Source organism: Calonectris borealis, chromosome 10 (assembly GCF_964195595.1).
Source record: "Calonectris borealis chromosome 10, bCalBor7.hap1.2, whole genome shotgun sequence".
NCBI classification, from domain to species: Eukaryota; Metazoa; Chordata; class Aves; order Procellariiformes; family Procellariidae; genus Calonectris; species Calonectris borealis.
The window spans coordinates 4315440-4332743 of record NC_134321.1 but is presented as its reverse complement, the minus strand read 5'-3'; the positions used below and the strand labels follow the sequence as shown (position 1 = coordinate 4332743).

The 17304-nt window shown below is 39.8% G+C and overlaps 1 protein-coding gene across 1 annotated transcript in view; it reads right to left on the bottom strand.

The window, feature by feature from the left end:
• The window catches only part of LOC142086088 (contactin-3-like), a 114270-nt gene that overhangs the window by 68113 nt on the left and 28853 nt on the right, over positions 1–17304 (bottom strand). Inside the window, exon 2 of the mRNA XM_075158608.1 lies at positions 15030–15167. Coding sequence (XP_075014709.1) covers positions 15030–15084 — 55 coding nt within the window. The 5' untranslated portion in view covers positions 15085–15167. The remainder of the gene's footprint in view (positions 1–15029; positions 15168–17304) is intronic.

Genomic DNA, 17304 nt, shown 5'->3' with positions numbered 1-17304 from the left:
TTGCTGTAAAATACATTCAGGATTATTATTTCAAGTATTTGTTTCAGTTTGAGGAGGCTCCAAATCCAAGTTTTTTTAGCCATGAAGGGTGGAGTATGACAGAGAACACAGATGTGTTTATGTTTGATTTTGTAAGTTGTAAAACTACAGTTGAAAGATCAAAGCATTAAATTCCTAATGAACGTTACTTCAATGGGCTTTAGATCAGGCCCTTAATGTGGTATTAATATAATGTAGATGTTTTTAAGTATTATCTTAATATTATCCGTAGTATGCTAAATGGGCTAACAAGACCCCATTAGGGTAATTCTGACAAACCAACCACGGGCTGAAATTCTTTCCCTAGCAATGACTTGCTTTGATTTTTCAGTGAATATAAGCTTTGTTTTCCCAAATAAGCCATATACCAGAGGTTTAAGAACAGTCCTGAAGTGGAAGGAAAGCCACCACTCCCCCCCCCCCCAAAAAAAAAAATTCTGCAAGAATTTAAATGAAAACATTTTTTGTTTAGAGCTTTACGGGGGGGGGGGGGGGGGGGGGGGTGCAGGAAATGCCAAAATTGTTAGTTATTTATAAAAAGGCTTACACCTACAGAAGTGAAGCTAGCACTTCAAAAGGTTCCTGTGAAACACATTTCAGAATTTAGGCATAAAGTCTAAATACCTAAAAATATAATTGATCATATTGGTTTATTCTTTATGTATATTCTGTGATTGAAAGAAAACTTTTAGGTTTTAAAAGCCTTAAAAAAACCCTACAGACAACCCCCCCAACCCAAAAAATCTCCCCCCAAACTCCACCGCCAAAACCATCAAAAAAAACTTACAATGTAAGAACTAGACACTACATGGGCTAAATAACTTCAGCAAACAAATTACTGCCCTCCAAAGAATATCTAAGTTGGCAAAATTGATGTTTAAGTCAAAACTAATTATTGCCAAAATGTAGATAGCTATTAGAGAAATGAACAAGAGGGATTATGAGGATGAAACATGAATGGGCTAATAAATAAACAGTCTATTCCTCACCCACTGACAATAAATATGCTTTGAATGCACGCAGAAAGTTTGGTAGCAAAGCTGCTCTCAGCAGGACTCTGGCAGTAACTAATAAAAACTATCTAACAACAAGTTGCATGCAAAACTGCAGTTCCAGAAGACCCTTATTTCTTAGTGTCAGTGCTAACACTGCAGCAACCAGGTTGCATCTCTAGTTCACAGCAAGGCATCAGGATTGAGGTAGCAGACAGTTAAAGTATCTCCATGACAGCTATGGAAGAAAAATTTTGATTCAGATCACTATCTTCCATTGCACTTCAGTCCAGACACATTATATTAAGCAAGTCCCATCAAGTGAAATATTTAATATGAGAAAAAGATGTAAAGAGATGAAGCAACAGCTGCTTTTTTCAACCTCATTTAATGCCTTAAAGTGGCAAGCAGATGCAACTAACAGAGGACGTGAACCCTTTTGCACAAACTGGTTTTACACTCTGACCTGGGGCCTCGTGCCTGTGATACGCAGGATTCAAAGACCCTCCCCAAGTCAAGATATTCCCAGCTGTGGAGCTGTGGGCCACCGGTCATGGACCGACAGGCAGAAGGGCTGGACACAAAGCCAGCAGTTAACACAGCACCAGCTAGACCTCTGCTTGCACCCAACTTTCTCTTAAAAAATTCCAAGTTACACGAGGCGCAAAATCACAGCAAGTTAAGACTTACCTTCACCAAAATGGGCACTTTTCTCAAGTTATATAGCCATAACATTGCAGGTCATTAAGTCTGTATTTTTGGCTGGGCATGTAGGTTGGCCTTCATCTTTTTGAAAGTTTTGCCCAGACAACCTACTAAAACAGCATGAAAATTTTAGTCTTCATGAAAAAACTACACTAAAAAACAATGTAATAAATAGCTTTGGGTAAAAAGATGATGGTGTTTTATAAATATATCTCTCTCCAAAATATTCTTGCCCGTATTTCCTGTGCTAGAAAGTCTCTGCTCACCATACTCCCCTCCTTCACAAGCTATTCATGCACAAGCTTTGAAAGATAGTAAAAGACAAGTAGATTTACATCAAAACAAAAAAAAAGATAAGGTTGCTATGGGAGTAAGAAGACAAAAGCTGTTACTTAAGCCAACATAAAAAGGATGAGAACTGGAGAGAACTCAAACGGAATTGAAACTGTCACCCCAACCGATAAGGTTATGATCTGCAATAACTGCTTTTCCCCCCCTTCATTTAATCTATGTTTTTATGTAATTTCATTTTCTCTTCAGATACTATTTACAGAATACAGTAATTCAAGTTAAGATCCAAAAAACTTAAAAAGAAGAATTAGAAGTAATATTTTCCAATATGTTGCTCACTACTCTCACTCACTTGTAAACTCTTATAAAAGTTGAAATATGCCCACTCTGCATTAATGCTATGGATGTATATCCAGAATTTGAGATGAATCTTTAGATTTTATATATAAAATATATATATAAAAAAATATAAAAAAAAAATAGATTCAGCCACGTAATCCTCTTTCTTTAAACGACAGTCTATGGTCTGCAATAAAGTTTTGCATAGGCTAGTAAGTAAATGCAAATTTAGTTTTTTTCCACAGCTGCAATCAAAGGCAATTCTTATAAATCTTGAAGACAGAAAGAACTGTCACACCACCCCCTCACCCCCAAAAGTCAAGGCACCATTAATGTCAGTAGTTTTTCTCAAAAAACACTGTCTCTTACCAGAGCTTGCTGGAATCGCTTCCCAGCTAGCACAAAACATCACAGGAAGGAATGAATCTGTCCCATTTTTAAGCTGTTGATACAGGATAAATGTTTCTTCATATTTTGAAAAATGCAGGGAAAATGTATTTCCTTCCATTACATATCCCCATAGGTGCCTTGACTCATTAAATAACATGCCGTATGATCTCCCTACACAGTGAACTTTAAAAATGAGAAATGTGATGAAACCTTAAAAGACCCAATTCATAAAGTCTCTACCGATGGATGATCTCTGGCAACATAAAGACCAGAAAGTAATCTGGAATGAACTAGCTAAAAAATTTCTTGAACATACAGCAGAGCTTTAAAAGAGTGGTTCTTATCTGTACTTTAGCTCTTCCAAGCTATGCAAAGGCCTCCTAAAAGTGACCAAGGAGCAGATTTGAAGCTCCTTTAAGATGCCATTGCAAGATTTATGTTGGGGTACATTCGCGTCAATGCAAATCAAATCCCGTGTCTGGTACCAAGGCTGTTAGTGTCACAATTTGCCCGTTATCTTCAATATCATAAAATTTGCCATTCAGCTGTTTACCAATAGCAATACCTTTATCTGTCACCTCTGAAGTATGGCAGAATCCTTAACTGAATCTAATATTGAACTATTTGGGGATTTTCCATGTTGCTTTCAGAGTTATAAATAGTTGTATGAGGAACCAGGATAAAATATACACTAATTACCCTCAACTACGCAAATTAAGCTGTTTTTAATTCAGGTTTAAAACATTTTGAAGTTCTCATTGCACAGCCACCACCAAAGGCAAATGAACACTACATTTTTCTTTGCAGTCCTTTGCCTCTTGCTGCAGAGCACCCAAAGATGCACTGAATTATTCTGCAAAGTATATGCCTTGTGTGCAAGGCGTGACTCGCAGTTCATGGGGACAAGGTGGCATTTCGAGCCTCTCCAACCTGCAATGGTGGAGGAGGGCACAGGAGTTGTGAAATTTTCTGCTTATTTAAAATAAGCTCCTGACATACTCATTGCCTCTACTAAACAAAAGTGATGCTAATCCACCAATTCCTCACACTTGGTACTTCTTAACAAAACGACACTTAGGAGATGGAAACAAGCCCCGATGTGCATTTACAACAATGCAGAAAGTCTCTGGTTTGTGACTCTCTTCACATAGACCCTTCCAAGGGTCATTATGTTTTTTCCTGGCAATTTGAATGGAAACTGCTAAGTCACCTGCACGAGGTCACAGCCATCACAATTCAAACCCAGGTCTCCTTAAAACCCACAGCCCTGTGCCCTTTGCAGCAGGCTGTTCCACGTTTCTCATTTTACACCACGGGGAAACATCCAGTCGGCTTCAGTACACAGAGTTCCTTACTGTGTATCATTGCATAAAGTTACTCCATACCTCCCCTTCTTCACTAAGGCTTTCTGTTCCCCTCTGTTGCATTAAAATAGCACAAATACTTCCAGCGACTGGTTCAAATAAAGTGGTTTCTATGTTCAAATGTTTCTCCAGAGAGTTCACAGTCCCTGAACATCTGACCCTCGACTCTGCAAGAGTAAAGGATAACCAAGCACAAACACAGTCACCTACGTGTCATCTTCAGCTTTCTCTTCCGAGAGAGCATACAGCACTTGGCTAGAAAAAGGCCTACATTCCTGCCAAAAGGCATATGTTTGAAATACTTTTGACTTAGTTACAAGACTCCTAAAAAGTCAACAAGAAAGTCGTAACTATTTGTTCCACCCAAGAAGGAAGAAACATCACGCTACATTAAACAGCTATATTTTAATATTCTGTTTATAGTTATGGAAATTTTGTTCATTTTAGCATCAATAAGTTCTGATTGTGCTAATCAGACAAGAATATAAATGAGCTTTTATTTGCTTAGGTTTTCAAAGATGTATAGTAATATGGTTGAGGTTAAGCTTTTGCTTTACAACCTTGTGTTATTTTTTTACTGAAAACCAAGTGTGAAAATTGTGTTCTGATCCCTGATAAATACTGATCCCCAAAATCTCATCACCGATACATACATCCTGTATTGGAAAAGTTAAAGGCTAGTATCATCCCATTTGTTATTAAACAAGAAACTGAAAGGTTAATTATGGCAAAACCCAAGCTTTTGTCCAAGAGGCTAGCAGCAGCATATTTAATATTACCAAAAATTAAAAACCTAAACCATTCATTTTGAACATGATCATCAACAACAAAATCAGAACAGTTTCTTCTGGAAGGCTTTTTTAAATACAAAACCAAGTATTTATTCTCAGTTCTACTGTTTTCCTGAACATCTGCCAAATTACTCAGCTTTAGATTTCAACTGCAGTGTACCTCCCCTGTTTTTCAACTGTCAATCACTACCACTTTCATATGTTCCCCCCCACCCCGTGTCCTGAGCTTCCCAAGTAAGGGGCTGATACAGCTTATGTTTTGCACAGCAAACTTCTCCCAAAATCCTTTTCCCTTGTGTTCCCCCTCCCCAATGTCTTTTACCTCTCTGCTCGAAGAGAAAAGGGTTTCCCCCTGCCTGCCTTGGTATTTCTATAGCATGACTCACCTGCAGATCTCCAGCCTTCATAAAGAAACAAGCACCCTAGATCTAATTTTGTAGATAAGAAATAGAAGATTAAAGGTAGTACCCAAGAATTATCACACTAGATGAGATTACTCATCCATCTTGGTCATCATTTATTCTTCAGCAATAGCCAATGACAGATACTTCAGAAGGTAGTTTAATCAATGAAGATGGCTGAACAGCAAGCCTGGGATGCTTCTGCCTAGTTTGCTATCAAAAGGCAGAAGAAACAATAGGATGGCTATGCAATAGGATGGCTATTCAGGTAACGAATGAAAGCTTTATCTTCATTTCATTACACAAACCAGCAGAAGAAAGGCAAAACAGCGAAGCTCTAAGCTTTTATCTCTTCAGTAGGGACAGCCTGGCAACTAAAGAAGAATGACTTTAATAGCTGCTGCCAGGGGACAGGGAAGAAGAGATAAGATGATGCTTTAAGAGAGAAGGAAGAGGGATCCCAGCTTGCAGAGAGCGGATGACACAGCCTCTCCTCGACGCAGGTCCTATCGTCCCCTCGTACCACCTCGGGACAGGGCTGCCTGATGTTGGGGTGGAAGCCAGCTGTCCTGCAACAGCTTCCAACACCTTGCTTCTCCTGAAACTCTGCGTTGCCAATGTTGGACCATGCTAATCCAAAAAACAGCTGTGGAGAGGCTCCTGTCCTACCCTCATCACACGGCAGGCATGCTACGTGCTAAGGAACAGCTTTGTACCTTCAAAAGCTACTTTCTCAGAGACAGGAGACGGAAGTCATACAATGAATAGCCATATACTAAATACCTGGCAATGATCTACCTACCAAGAAACTCAGCTAACAGAAGTCCCAAGGCACTGGGAGTTATCACCATTCTTATTAAACAAATATTTAGACTGTGAATTTGGGTAAGTATTCTGTTACTATTAAATGCACCCAAGCTCCAGAACCTTTTACAAAAAATACACTGGAATTACTTGCGATATTCTACCATACTTTAAACTGCACTAGGCAGAAGAACTGTATAAGACACAGATGTACAGCCTTCATGCTCAGTAATATTTGCAATAACAAAATTTTATTGCAGGATAAAGCACTTGAAAATTTCTTCTTGGTAATTTATGTAAAAATTAGAATTGCCACTAGCCCAAATTTCTCCATTCAAATGTCACAAAATCTATGATGAGTTTAATTAATGAAGGTAAAGAGAGCATTTGTCTTGTTGAAATGAAGCATTAATTGTCTGGAGGTGAGGATTCAGCTTTAAGGTTAGACAGTATCTGCAACAAGAAGCAACCGCTTTTCAAGAGAAGGTTTTCTTCAGCTTGGAAGACGAAGCAGAAACTGAGGGGACTCTCCACAGGTATTTAAGGTCTCTCTTCAAAAACAGTTTTAATATCACAGCATTTTCCACACTTAAGGAATTAAATATTGTAACTGATAAGAGTATGCCCACCATTGAAATACAGACTCCTGTAAATCCACTGAACTTGGAGAAAGCCCACTAAGTCAATGACAGTCTTTTCATTGATTTGGACAGCCCCAGGTTTATATACAGCTATAAAAAGAAAAAACAAGGGATCCTGATGGAGGAGACTGTATTTATTACCTCACTTAATTCCAAGTGAGCGGATTAGCATCGTTCTCCATTGCTGCTCACCTTCTTATTGCAATATTGACGAAGAATGAAAACAAGCCCTGAAAAGCCTTTCTCGAAATGGTAGGCTGAAAACAGAAAAGCTCGCAATGCTAAGGCACAAGCATACAAAAAGACTACAGTTGTATTAAAAGCAAGAGCTGCAGCAGGGAGGCAGAGGCAAGATTTACACTGGTTCACAGCAAGAGCTGAAACTGGGTCTCCAGTTACCATCATCTGTCATTTTATAGGCAAAAGATGCCTGCAGCAGGGCAAATTTCTTGCCTCCCAGAGGTTAAATATCAGGCTGTTTGCTGTATCCTTTGTTCACCCTAATAGAGGAGTAGTTAGGCTTGATAGTATGCTGGGTTTAAGTGCAAAGGGATATCTACAATGGGTGCCTTTTCAGATTTACAGCAGCAATTTTGTTTTCTGTTACCAGATCTGTATGAAGCACCCATGACATAAAACAATTCATAGAAAAGGAGAACTCTAAGATTGGGTCCTCATTTTGTAACTAATTCAATAAGCAAACAAAATTTTCTATCGGTGTAATGAATCTTGTTAGCAATATACAAGCAATCCAAGCTAAACAATTCTGACAGTCACTATTGGCATAGATGCATTTTAACGATATGACTATACATGTGTAATGTACAAAAAGGATATTACTATTAATATGCAAAACCATTCTGCACTAAGATACAGACTGGCTCTGTCTGAATGCTGCAACTCTTAATGAAAACTGAATTTTAACAAGAGCAGTGTCATAGTAGTAAGTGATGACAGCTTTTTTTTTTTTTTTCTACAAAAGGATTCTCACCCATACAGAAACTCCTCACCAAAGACTAAACCAAAATTACCGCAAGTTTCTAAGAGCTGTATCTGTTTTGCAGAGGGGAAGTTATTGTTAGCATTCTGCCAATGTCCAAGAAGCCTACGCTAAGAATTACACATTTATGACTGCAAATATACTCCTACATGGGATTAGTTTCAATACAAGAATTCACCAGAAACACATGAGTTATTGCCTCATCTACATTAAATCAACCACATGTTGATGTTTGGTACATCCCTTGTTTTCAAGAAATATCGAAGCCAAAAAAAAAAGCACTCTTGTGCCTTCAAAAGACAGTTAGCCACAAGGAAACAGAATCTCGCTACGTAAGCACATACCAAGAGGAAGATGACAGAGGCACCCACGGATATTGGGCGAGAGACTGAGCTCTTAGGCAGACGGCACGTGTAAATGCAAGGTAGCACAGATTGAGACCACATTCGTTACTGTGGTCAGATCCTACAGCAGCACTCAAAGAGGGGGAACACCATATCCCAGACTGATGGGAAAACATAGGTACTCATGTATCTGTGATCCCAGTACAGGAGCAAGGTACCTGCCTTCCAGATCAGCTGGCTAGTAAGGGTTTGACAAAAATCCAAGCCTGTCTCCAATTATACTGGATGCTGGAATGAACAGGAATATTGTTCACTCATCTGACTGATCTTACGGGATCCTAATATTTGGGATCCAGGGCAAGTGCAGTGATATTAAAAAGTAGACCCATATCACAGTGTTTTCAATAGGATCCCTCTCCAAATCAATATGGGACAGAAGATGTAGTGTCAAAACAGAAACCTGACTGAGATCCTTTGTACGTGCCCAAGCAAGCAAGTCACCCACCACCTCATAAAATGGTATTCCAGGTGTGGAGAGCCCAGCTTTTCCTCTGAATAGGTTATTTCCACTTTCCTGTGGCATGATTTAATAGCAAAATAGATCAGTAAGAACATGGAAGGTTTGTTTTCATGCTCTTTGGAAAATAAAGAAAGAGTAAGAACCATGCTTTCCAATTTCATAAGTTCCTAAACCTAATACTAATAAAGAGGAGAGCTGTGGATCTGATACATGACATTGCTGAGCCTGAGGTTTTAACACAGTTTTTTCTGTATTAGACTGAGAAAAAAACAAAATGAAAAAATGAAAAGGAAAACAGTGAAAGCACCTGAATTGACATAAAGAAATACATATAACATGATCTAGTTTTAAACTCAAATGGATTATTAAATAAGGAACTAGAACACACACACACCCCCGTTGGCAAATTTCAGTGTAAAGCGACAGAATAGGAACCAGGCCAAATAGTTTCTGTATGTTACAGTAGTTTTTTGGTTGTTGGTGGTTTTTTTTTTGTTTTGGGGTGGGTTTTTTTTGTTTGTTTGGTGGGTGGTGTTTTTTGGTTTTGTTTTGGTTGGTGGTGTTTTGGTTTGTTGTTTTGTTTGTTTTGGTTTGGTTTTTTTTTTGTTTTTTTTTTTTTTTTTTTTTTTTTTTTTGCCAAGGCTCATAATGGCTGGCAGAAAAAGTTTAACAGTAATTTTTTGTTTTGCCCTATTTAAATAAAACGCAGTCAAGACAGTGTTAGGATACACTATTTGGGGTGCCAGCGAGTTAGAAGCTTAGCAGAGAACGTTAGTCCAAGTGGATTCTAAAGGTCTCGTCCCAGACACACTGTTTGAAATGTGCCCTTTCATCTCCCGAAGAACAAAAATTTTATGCATTTACACACACAGTTCTCCTTGTTTCATTTCTTTGAACTTTCTCTTTATTCAGAGCTTTCTTTCCCCTTCAAACATCCTTCAAAAGTTGTTTTTCCTTTTAATTCACAGGAGAAACTTTAAAAAGATACCTTTCCAGGGAGAACACAGCAGTCAGTTTTAGCAGCGTAAACCAGCTGAAAACAGTAGAAAATTACGAGAAAGCAAAAGAAACTAATGCCTGTGCTCGCACCGGTGCTGCTGTGAAAGGCTGGGTGAGCAAACATGCAAGACTTGTGCCAGCCGGGGCTGATGGAGGCTGCGCTCCCCACGGAGCTTACCCCTTCTCTCCAGCTGAGCGGTGCAATAAACTGCCGCAGGAAAACGAAGCCAAAGTAAGCAAAAGTGGTAAGAAAAGCCAGCTCTCATGCAAACTGCAGAGAAGCAGTTTGCACACTCACGTGATACGTGTTCACCTTATTCATCTTAGACTTTCATCATATTCACCAGTCACTGCAATAGCAGTGCATCCCAGCCTGCAGCACACTTACCCTCCCGCATTCTGGAAAGGAAGGAACTGCTAAACTGCTATCCCATTTACCAAAACAGCAAGTGAAACCAGCTGGGTCACACTCGGGGGTGGAAGTCTACACAAGAGTCAGGAGAAGTTGTAACACACCTGGAATCAATTCATGAGATCACCACAGATCACGGCTTAGTTTTGCACTTTAACTGTTCATGTTGTTTTGCATATTTTATTCATTTTTATCTTTGAAGTTGTTCTTCAGAGTAATTTAAACATAATAATACTGAAGTATGTGTTTTGAAATTCCTTTCCTAACAAGGTAGACGTTTTTTATATATATATTTAATGCTAAGTAATCACCTTTTTGCTCCCCAAGGTAAATGGACAAAAAGACCGCAGGATCATTAGTCATACAGATACAAGCATTCATCAATAAACAAAAACTCAAGGGCCATTTTTTTTTCCATTAGGTACCCTGACATCCCCACTCTGATGAACTGTGAAGATTCACATAGAATAAACGAAAAGCAATTCAATATAGGACACTGCAATAATGGAACTAGTTTGAAATACATTATCTGTCAGGACAGAGAATGTCAAGGTTTATAAGCCAAGACCAGCAGCATCTCCATTTCCGTAGCTATGATGTTATTTCATAACATTGAACTGCAGACAGGTCTTAAAAGAACTGTCTTTTTGCTTATAAGTGGAGCATAAGAAAAATTGTTTTCTACAGAGTGTCAGAGTACCTGCTGATCTATCTTAATGATAGGTTAAAAGTAATATTCTCAAACCTGTTTAACAACTTGTTTTATGTTTACAGTGTGCTCTTACTAAAATCCGTCTTGAAATAAATTCAACTACAGGATTTCCAGGTGGATTTTAGAAGCATGCTGTTCCAAAGGTCCACTAATAATATTCAAGCAATTGAAGCAAACAGGTAATGTTACCATTAAACACATGCCCAGTCTCCAAATAGCAGAAGATCTTTATATCAGGATTGAGACCTTTCACGGAGTTTCGAGTGAGATGGGTTAGGCAGCTGAAAATGCTCAATTCAGGCTGTTCAGCAAATTACATCTGGCTCAAACTCTTGTCTCTGCAAGCGCTGACCGTAACTGCAAGCAACATTCTCCGTGACGGCAATATAACAACATTAAGTCAGGGATATATATCAATTATGGGTGCTCAAGGCTTCCTAGCAGTCTTGCCCCATCAAGCCATCTGGCTTTTGGCAATATGGAAAATAGCTTTTTACTTGACTTCTTGCTGGTCCTCCAGTCTACCAACTCTCCATGGCCACTAAACTGACGTTTGGGACATACCCTAATTGAAGGGAGATGAACTGAAATAGATGCAAAGAAGGGCTAGCAGAGTGAACACGGGAGGAGGACAGTCTTACACAAGACCAGAACCATTTGCACTTCAAAATATTAGCAACATTCTCCCTGTTACCGCAATGGTCATCGGAAATTAAGTATTCTACGAGTAGAGTAATCAGCTGAATAACAAACACTTCTCCATTAGCAAACTCAATGGTAGTCAATGCCAACTTCGCTATTGAAAATACTGAACTTTGAGAGATGTGAATTGATGAATTTGCAGCTAACACCATCGTTTTCATACTGTGTCTCTGCAGTTGCATTTGCTTAGAACCACACATTTGCTTAGAGCCACACATTCATTACTACATTTTTTTCAGGAAGTCATTTGGTAGACCTGGTGGTAATACAGTTTAACATAAGAAACCTTCCCATTCATCCTGGATCCTTAAGGCTACCTTTCTTCATAGGCAGCAAAAACAAAACTTGCTTTAATCTAAGTTGCTTTTAAATATGACCCAAAAGAATTGAAATGACATGAAATAAAAATGTAAGAAAGATTAAAGGATAAAAAAGTCCTTCACCAGATGGATGAAGAATCTTTCATCCCTGTAGGAGGAGGTTAGGTACTTCTCCACACGAACCACTACCAAGGTCAAAGTGATCCGAGCAAAGCCTTGAGGGTGTCACACCAATAGTTCCACAATGCTGCAAGCTCATACTCCAAGTAGTTGTTTGCAAGTCTCCAACTAGGGATGTTTACAGCTTTTTCCATGTTACTGCTCATAACGCATCAGCGGTGCCTGGGAGACCAGGAGAACCCTGTGCTATTTAAGAGTTACCCTACCCTCCTAGGTCTGAATGTTATCTCATGTATTATCGGAAAGGCTTTTTCCATGTAAAAAAAGAACATAGTTAAATTCAACACATCAAGCCAGAAGATTTGCATGCTTTGCAATTTAAAAAAAATACAACTTCAATAAGCGTAAAGTGATTGTCATTTTTCAAAAGAACATTTTACTGTATGTTATCTATGAATGAAATATTGGAGTTTTTTAGCCTTCCCCTCTTTATTACCTGTATCTCAGATATTTGTTACGATTCAAAGGATAAGGATTAAATTGTACAAATGTAACGAAAAACTACAGCACGATAAAGTTATTAGTCCTTATCTTCCTTACCTTGTATCAACTACAAAACTTACAGAAGGAAATTACTTTTAACAGATTAAAAACCAAGCCCTTTTTTTTAGCATCAATACTCATCTAACACTAACATAACCATGAACATAATGAAATCATTCATTTTACTACAAATAACATGCATAATGCCAAACACCAACAGAAGTGATTTATTGCATGAAAATTATTCATACATTTTAGTTAAGTATTGCAATGTAAATGTAACAAAAACAATATCCAGCAGATCAAAACCAGCAAGACTACACTGTGAAAAAATCTTCAGGTAGCTAATGATTTTTAATGTTTGGATTTTACCTGTGTTTTTTTTTTCCCCCGCCCACAGTATCCTTCATTACATCAACTAATGATTTTTTAAAAAATGGTTTGGCTTAGTCTATATTTAAATTAACAAATAATATATCTCCTTCGAATAACAGCTGTACTGAACAGTCAGCAGAAATCCAAAGTTACGTATGAGAGACTCAGACGCGCATACATACATTCTGCAACAAAAAATTGTTTTGCTGACATTTATAATGTCAAATTTTGCCAATTCATATGCAGCAGGGGCTAATTGCCCTTGTAAGTAATTCCCCAATGATAACAGAGATGTAGCAGTAGACATTAGAGAGTGGACTTATATCCTTCAAGTCTACAAACGCATTTTCAACTTCAGGTACTTCCAGATGCAGCCCAGAAGAGGGGCACAGCCCTGGCTGGGACGGCCCCACTAGCTAACGCAGGATGCTCACAACTTCACGCTCCTGCCTCGCGCAGCACCACTGCTGCACGTGTTTGCTGCTAAAAGGGAAGAGCTGGAACTACAAGAGCAGGATCGAGGAACGCCACAAAACACTACCTCTAATCCTCCTGTAAGGAAGCAGCTCCCTGCCGCCTTCTCCCTTGCTGTTTTGGGATCTCCACAGGCTCAAAGGGAGTCACACTAATTGCATGGCTTACGCCATGGCAGCGGGATGGGCCAGACTGACACAGGGAAAGCATGGACCCAGCAGCAAAACAGTATCTACTCAAAAGTAGTACTAAAAAGGTAGCTTTGCTCCCAACAGTTTAAAGGAGAGAAAAGCAGAGCCCCTCTATTTCAACCAATAATTCCGTGCAAGTCTTGTATGATTGTTTCAGTGTCAGAAATGCCCAAGACCTCTTTCAGAAAGTAATCCGTAAAATAGTCCTGCAGGAAAAATAATTTCTATTTTTAAGTCTCTTGGGATTTTCTTTTTCTGTGGAAAAACGTTTGGGTTTGATAGAGACAATATTAGCACCTTTCACTTTATAGGCTGGTTTAACAACATGGCTTCCCTTTCTTCAAAGTTTTTGACTAAGCCAAAAGCAAATCCTGGCCTTCTGAGTCTCCATATAAAGCTAAATCCATATACCTTACAGTTACGTTTCTGTGCACTTCATGCAGGAATTCAGTCCTCCCGAGGGCAGCCAGAACACAAGCACCAGTTACAGGAGGAAGGGGGATGAGGGAAGAGGCTGGCACAGCACACGCTGCAGTATCGGAAAGTAATCACAGCCGGGTGACTGCACAGGCCAGCCACAGCATCAAGGTCTCTCTCTATCCACTCCTGCATTAGAGTTGTTGCAAAGAAAACACATCTATTCACAATAGACCCAGGCTATAAACCATTTGATTTACATATTTCAATTAAAGTACATGCATAGGTACTACCCTCCTTCCCAAAGTAGCGCTGACCGTTCCGCAAGAGGATGCACATAGGTAATTTGGGCACTATCAGCTGTGCCTGCTTCTTTGCAACCCTGGCGATGCCAGCGTGCACCAAAATCACCAAGAGTCAACCCCTGAGGACAGAACAGGGGCCTCTTCTCCCCTGCACATGCATGTTGGCATTACTAGGGATGCTCAGGCAGAACACACGCTAAACGAAGAGATCACCAAGAAAAGCGAGGGGCTCCTGCTGCAAGCATTGACCTCAATAAGGTAAATAAAAATTACTCAGAAGAGCTAGCGTGGCAGGAGAGAGAAAAGACCTGAACAGCAGCACAAGTTCTAAACATTGAGAATTAGCTGGGTTATTGTCTGGCCGAGTAGGAAAAGCAAACCTCTGAAGTGCTGAATTGGTGCAGCAATAACATAGCTCTACTCCTCATGAATAAACCCATTCTAAAGTAAGCCAAGTTTTGACAAAAGCTGCAGCCATCATCCCTAGTTGCAGCAAGAATTTAAAGTTTCCAGCTAAACACATATTGCAGCTATTAAATCAGCATATCTACAACACATGCATTACTAATAACATCCTTATGTATTCAAATACCTTCTGCCTACATTGAAAGCACAGCCCTATATAGTAACTTTGGAGGAAAAAGGTTATTTTAATTTATTCACTGTTAATATTTTGTATTATTTAAGATATGTATTGCATGCTTGGTTTCTAAACTCTACGTGACATTTGCATTTCAAAGTCTCTGTGGTTCTATTCCTCAAGTGCAGTTCAAATCTGGAAGCTGGAGACTTATGCATAGCTCTAAACTGGAAGTTAGAGATTATTGTATATTGTTACCTCCAAGACAGCCAACAAATGATGCCAGGAACAGCTGTTTCCACAGCAGCAGCATCTTCAGTTGCCTAAATTCAGTAGTTCTGGTTCAGTCCCAGGTGTTTAAAGTGTATGTTTAGTCTTCCAGGTGCAAGGTTTAACCTGTTAAAAGAACAAACATAAAATTGAATCCCATGATGATCCCTAAGAACTGGCTTCCTTATTAATGCACTTTTTAATAAATACAAAGTTGACAGATCCTCCAGTGTTCTTCTTTTTTCCTATGACTTAACCCTCAACAGAAGGGTACATATATATATCACATTTAGGTATCTATATGAGGTGTTAGAAGTATAATCCAGGAGGAGCAGAGTTGACAAGTAAACTGATTTTGTAGTTCCTACTTGTTAATCTCCAGCATTCATTTATTTGTAAGAAACAGTAGTTTTAAAGGACGAGAGAGTACATAAGATGCAGTCATACACAAAATACAGTAGTTTAATGCATTTGTTACAAGAACAGCTTGCATTGCTCTTGCCTTGTACACACTGTGCTACCAACAATCTGAACATGTGCAATAACCGATTTAATTAAAGCCGTGTCTAACCCATTACTTTTTGTTTGTTTTCCATACTAGATCTGTACTCAATCTGCGTAACAGCATTGTAGAAGTCTGAACAGGAAGATCTAGCAACCGAAGAAGGCACCAGTGAGCACACTGCACTCATGTGCACCAGGTGTAATGACGTGCTATGAACTAATTTGCTAGTTTCCATTTTTACCTTTGTTACTGGCCAGATGATAAACCGCTTGCCAAAGTCTACTAGCCTGGGTATGACAGTGTCATTTTACTTTTATTTTTTCCTAAAAACGCTTTACAGTAAATTTTCTGAAGTTGTGTGACAACTGTGGCCTTTATATTTTGTGCATGTCACTTCCACAGCATCCTCTTTCTTCAGAGGAAGGGTAGCTGGGCAAAGTTTGAGGTTCTGCAGTACAGAGACCAGACCAAACGGTTCCCTCGGTTCCCACAGATCAAGGCACAGAAATATTAAGGTCACGAAAGCAACCATTAATTCTGAGGAACCAAATCTGAGATGTCTGAACTTGATTTTTCAATGTGAACTGTATTTCACATTACAGTTGAAAGTTTTAGTACTTCTGTAAACCAGGTGTCTGAATTTCAAGCTAAGCACCCCAGAAAGAGACCACGCGCTCTGACACACCCCCACCCCACGACTCCCCAGGAGGACTCCAGCTCCCCAGAGAAGCATCGCACGGCCCTTTGCCACCAGAACGGTATCTTTCCGCATCCTGCGATCCCGGCGCACGCAGGGAACACCATCGGCTTCCGCAGCAAGGCACGCGGCGCGGACAGCGGCACCCTCTCCTCCATGCTGTCAGAGGTACTGCGCTCTGGTTTTTCCATGTGTTTTTAAAACAGAAAACAAGCAAACCCCAAACCTCACATTTCTGTTAGGTAACAGGTATTGATCACTCAGCAGGTATCTGCTGCCAGCAAAGCAGGTACAAGAGGGAAGCTTACTGTAGGGGTACAGCAATTCCCAAGTCCCTAAAAATGGGGGGGAAGATCCCACCCCCAGGCAGCTCTCTGGATCAGACAGTTTGAGGAACCACATCCAGTTCTCACAGACTAAAATCTGAAGTTTATCACATGCAACTAAAACATTACTGGTTTCCAAAAGCAGTCACCGAAGTACAATAAATTCTGGTAAGTTTTCATGTTAAAACACCCACAACAGTGCTTTGGCAACATTATTGTAATTCTTCCTTTCCTGGAGCCAAACAAAACTGAGGTGAGATACACATCACATAAAGGAAGGTGGGAACCTGTTTTGTGTCAGATCAGCAGTTCAAGATTTAGTTTTTCTTAAAAAAAAAAAACAAAACCAAAAAACAAATGACAAAAAACCCCAACACACAACACACCAAAAAAAGCCGCAAAACACCAGAAAATGAGAAAAATATTTTTGTTGAAACTGAAAACTTGGGTTTGGTCATTCCCCGCCCTGTGTTTCCAAGGGCCATGCGCAAAGCCTGCCCCTACGGAAGGCTCCCCGCGGGCAGCCAGAGGCAGGACAACCAAACACCCGTGCAGGGGACAGCCCCGGCTGCGCTGCCCGAGGACCAGCCGCTCCCGCAGCCGTCAGAAGCCACGGCTGAGCCAGTGCCACGCCAGCCTGGCACCGGAGCATCTCCGGACACCCCCAGTTTTGGGCTGCAATGCTAAATCCTGCCTAAGCATCACCATCCTCGCTCCTGCATACTAGCGATTTTA